Source organism: Cannabis sativa, chromosome 1 (genome assembly GCF_029168945.1).
Source record: "Cannabis sativa cultivar Pink pepper isolate KNU-18-1 chromosome 1, ASM2916894v1, whole genome shotgun sequence".
Classification (NCBI taxonomy): domain Eukaryota; kingdom Viridiplantae; phylum Streptophyta; class Magnoliopsida; order Rosales; family Cannabaceae; genus Cannabis; species Cannabis sativa.
Genome location: NC_083601.1, coordinates 57,545,313 through 57,549,063, shown reverse-complemented (window position 1 = coordinate 57,549,063; position 3,751 = coordinate 57,545,313). Strand labels below are relative to the sequence as shown.

At 38.0% G+C, this 3,751-nt stretch overlaps 1 protein-coding gene across 1 annotated transcript; it reads left to right on the top strand.

Moving 5' to 3' along the window:
* Positions 1 to 223: 223 nt before the first annotated feature.
* Positions 224 to 1,068, top strand: LOC133035330 (uncharacterized). Its single transcript, XM_061111098.1, has 2 exons — positions 224 to 250; positions 403 to 1,068. The coding sequence occupies exons 1-2, from the start codon at positions 224 to 226 to the stop codon at positions 1,066 to 1,068; spliced, it is 693 nt and encodes a 230-aa protein (XP_060967081.1).
* The last annotated feature ends 2,683 nt before the right edge of the window (positions 1,069 to 3,751 follow it).

The following is a 3,751-nucleotide window of genomic DNA, read 5'->3' as shown; positions in this document are numbered from 1 at the left end:
AGACAATTGGCCCATAACATCTTGATTTTTCAAGACATACTTAAAGGGTACACTAGGAAGAACATCTCTGTTAGAGGTATTTTAAAGATTGATCTTAGCAAGGCATATGACATTGTTGATTAGAATTTTATCTCTGATCTATTAAAGGGCCTTTGTTTTCCCTCAAAATTCATCACTTGGATTGTAAGTTGCCTCCATGGTGCCTCTTATATCTTAATGATGAATGGTCATTTTTAAGGCACCTTTGAAGGTGAGAAAGGCCTTCGCCAAGGGGATTGGATGTCACCCCTCCTTTTTGTGTTAATCATGGAGTACTTGACTAGACTGATGATCCAAAGATCTAAGTTGAAGGGCTTCGGGTTTTATCCGATTTGTAAGTCTCTCAAACATGTGAATCTCTAGTTTGCAGATGATTTGGTAATTTACTACAAAGGAAATGAAAACTCGATTAGGCTTATTCATGAGGCTTTCAAAGTGTTTAGTGATTCAACTGGGTTATTGGCTAACAAAACTAAATCTTTGATGTATTTTGGTGGGGTGAAGGACGCCTGCAAGGGTAGTATTCTGAATATGTTACAAATGAAAAAGGGTAGCTTTCCTCTTAAGTACCTGGGAGTCCACCTTAGACCAACGAAATGGCAATCTACTGATTGTGGTACTATCATAGACAAGGTTCACAAGAAGCTTCATAACTGGGCTAGCAGAAATTTGTCTTTTGTAGGAAGGGCGCAATTAATTCACTCAGTGCTCTTGGGTATAAGAAACTTTTGGATGAGCCTATCTATTCTTCCCCAAAAAGTTACTGGAACCATTGATACATATTGTAGAGATTTTCTTTGGGGAACCATTGCCAATCGAAGAAAATTTTATCTCCCGTCTTATGAAAAAGGTTGCTTTGATGGAGAAATACATTTGGGCTATTTCGAGCAAGAAGGACAACCTTTGGGTGCTTTGGATCAATGTCATTTACTTAAAGGGTCAAAGCTTCTGGTCGGTAGCTTTTATGCAAGATGCGAGTTGGTACTTGAAGAAGCTTTTGAGGCTTCAGGGGTTGGTGGAAAAACATGATATTGTTGAAGCTAGTAAAAAAGGTAAGTTCAAAGCAAAAAAATTCTACTTATCTTTTGTTCAAGGCCAAAGAGTGGATTATGCTACTAATATTTGGCATAAGATGATTGTTCCGAAGCATATATTTATTGGTTGGTATGCTATCAACAGCCAACTTCTAACTAGAGATCATATCAGTAAAAGGTACGCACTCTACCTCTTTTGATTTTTCCCAGTTTGTGATGGTGCTAGAGAGACTCATAGCCATCTTTTTGTGGAGTGTTCCTTTACGAACGGGGTGGTTAACGAGATTAGCAAATGGTTGGGTGTCTTTGATTGGCCTGTTAATATCAGTGTTTGGTATTCGAAGCTTCTTCAAAGTTTGCAAGAGAAAGTCATAAACTCGTTTATTGCAACAACCTTGTATTATGTTTGGTTGATTAGAAATAGTTGTCTTTTTAATTCTCTGACAATTGTAGTTGTTAGTAATGAAATTAGGAGGGTTGTTAAAATTAGATTTATGGGCTTTTGTTCTAGTAGTACGAATAGGTTCGAGGAATACATTTTTAATGTAGTTAATGAGTGGTAATTGTTGTTTGGGTGGCTTGCTAGCGTGTTGCAGATGTTGTTTGCTTGTAGTTTGTGGTTGTTTTGAATAAAAAGTTTTCTTCTTGTTCAAAAAAAATAACAAATGAACAAGAGTACAACATAAAAATATATCAAAAGACCATATTTTCTATAAATAAAATTATAAAAATTGTAAAAAGAAATATATTTAAAATTCCGCATAATTGTATTTTTGTAATTTTTTATTATTTTTGTGTATTTGTAAAATAATCCCAAAATAATATAAGTGTGACATTATTACTTCCTAAACAAACTATATTTACATTTTTTTAAAAGAAAAAAACTATATTTATGTGCGTTCAATATTTTAGCTCCTTATCCCAATTGGAATAAGATAATGAGCAATTTAGCTTAAAAATGTAACCAATTGAATTGTATGTTGGGTTTTATGCCCTAAATAAAACTCATTTCAATATAATCAGATTTACTTACTAATATAGATCAGAAATAACATTTAATGCTGCATGGTTCACATGATTTGTTACATGATTATATGTACATAATGTATGAATTCATCTGAAACCCTTTTCACATACTTGATTCTGTTTATTGTGCTGTCAACACATTGGAAAGTAAACATGACTATGTGAATAAAGTTTCCTAGATTTATGAGACACAGGGTTTGTAACACCCTAACTAACTTAGGCGTATTACGTGATTTTTAAACGTACTGTGCAGCTCGATGCTAATCAACGAGGTTTATGGAAAAACGTGATTAATTAAAATTTTGCTTTTTCATTAAACTTATAAACCATTTTACCAAAAAGTCTCGGGATCCCGATTTATAAAAATATTTACAAACGTTTTTACTATTCAACTTTTACATCAAAATGAGGTCATCTAACGACCGTTACAAAAATCTCAGCCCTGCTGTCCCGAGGATCGTACGCTCCAGGCCTAACCGCCCCGACATGTACAATCCCATAAGCTCGCTCACGGTCCATCGGCAAGCTTGCCTTGCCTTTACCTACACATGCAACGTAAGGCGTTGTGAGTCGACGGACTCGGTAAGAAAAGCATAATAATATCATACATAAAGCGGCTGCCGTGTCCAACACGATGCGAGTCCCGCTCTTGCCATGTCCAACATGGTGCGAGCACTTCTTGCCATGTCCAATATGGTGCGAGTTTTGAACGTTCGGGGGACGGCACTATTGACAAGTATCCTCTGATCGGTCGAGCCGGTCATACTCACGACTGCGGTCATACTCCGGCCACATGCCAGACGGGATAGGTCAATAGCCCGAACCACCAACCGGTGTCGGCTGATCGGTCGAGCCGGTCATACTCCGGCTGCTGGTCATACTCCGGCTTTGTCTGGCGTGACAGGGTTGGGTGGTTCGAAGCCTAAATACATATCTAATGTAAACTAACAGGCTTCCTACATGCACGCTAAACATGTAATCTACATATGCATGCGTTATACTAATCTTACCGGATTCGATTTCGGGTGTGCGGTCAACTTGTGGAACTGAAGCTGAACGGCGGATTACTGGCTCCTAAACCATAAAAACCACAACGCTATAAGTGACACGCTAAATCACTTCCCGGGGACCAAAACTCGAAACTAAAAGTTTCCCTATCGATAAAAAGCATGGCAATACCCCTAAAAACCCAAAAACGAGGAAAACTAGGGTTCTGAAAAATCCCCCATCCGGAAGTCCGGTTGCCCAACCGGAATTCCGGTTCTGAAAATGCGAACCCCCATCCGGAATTCCGGATGCTCAACCGGAATTCCGGTTCCTCGCAGGCAGCAACCAAAAATTCCCATATCTTGACCATTTCGAACCCAAATGGTCCCAAACTTTCCAGACCTCCTAAATAGACCCTAATAAACATTTCCAAGGCATCAAACCTACCCAGAAACCACATACACAAATTTTGCCATTGGAGCTCAAGCTTTGAGTTCCAAACTCAAGCTTGAGCAAAACCACAAAACAAGCATGCAAACCAGCTAAAATCAACCTAAACTAGCATAATATAGCCTCTGAAAACAAACAACAACATCCAGCAATTCACAGAAACAATTCATGGCATTTTCTCTCAAAATTACATAATTTTCACATATAATTTAAAA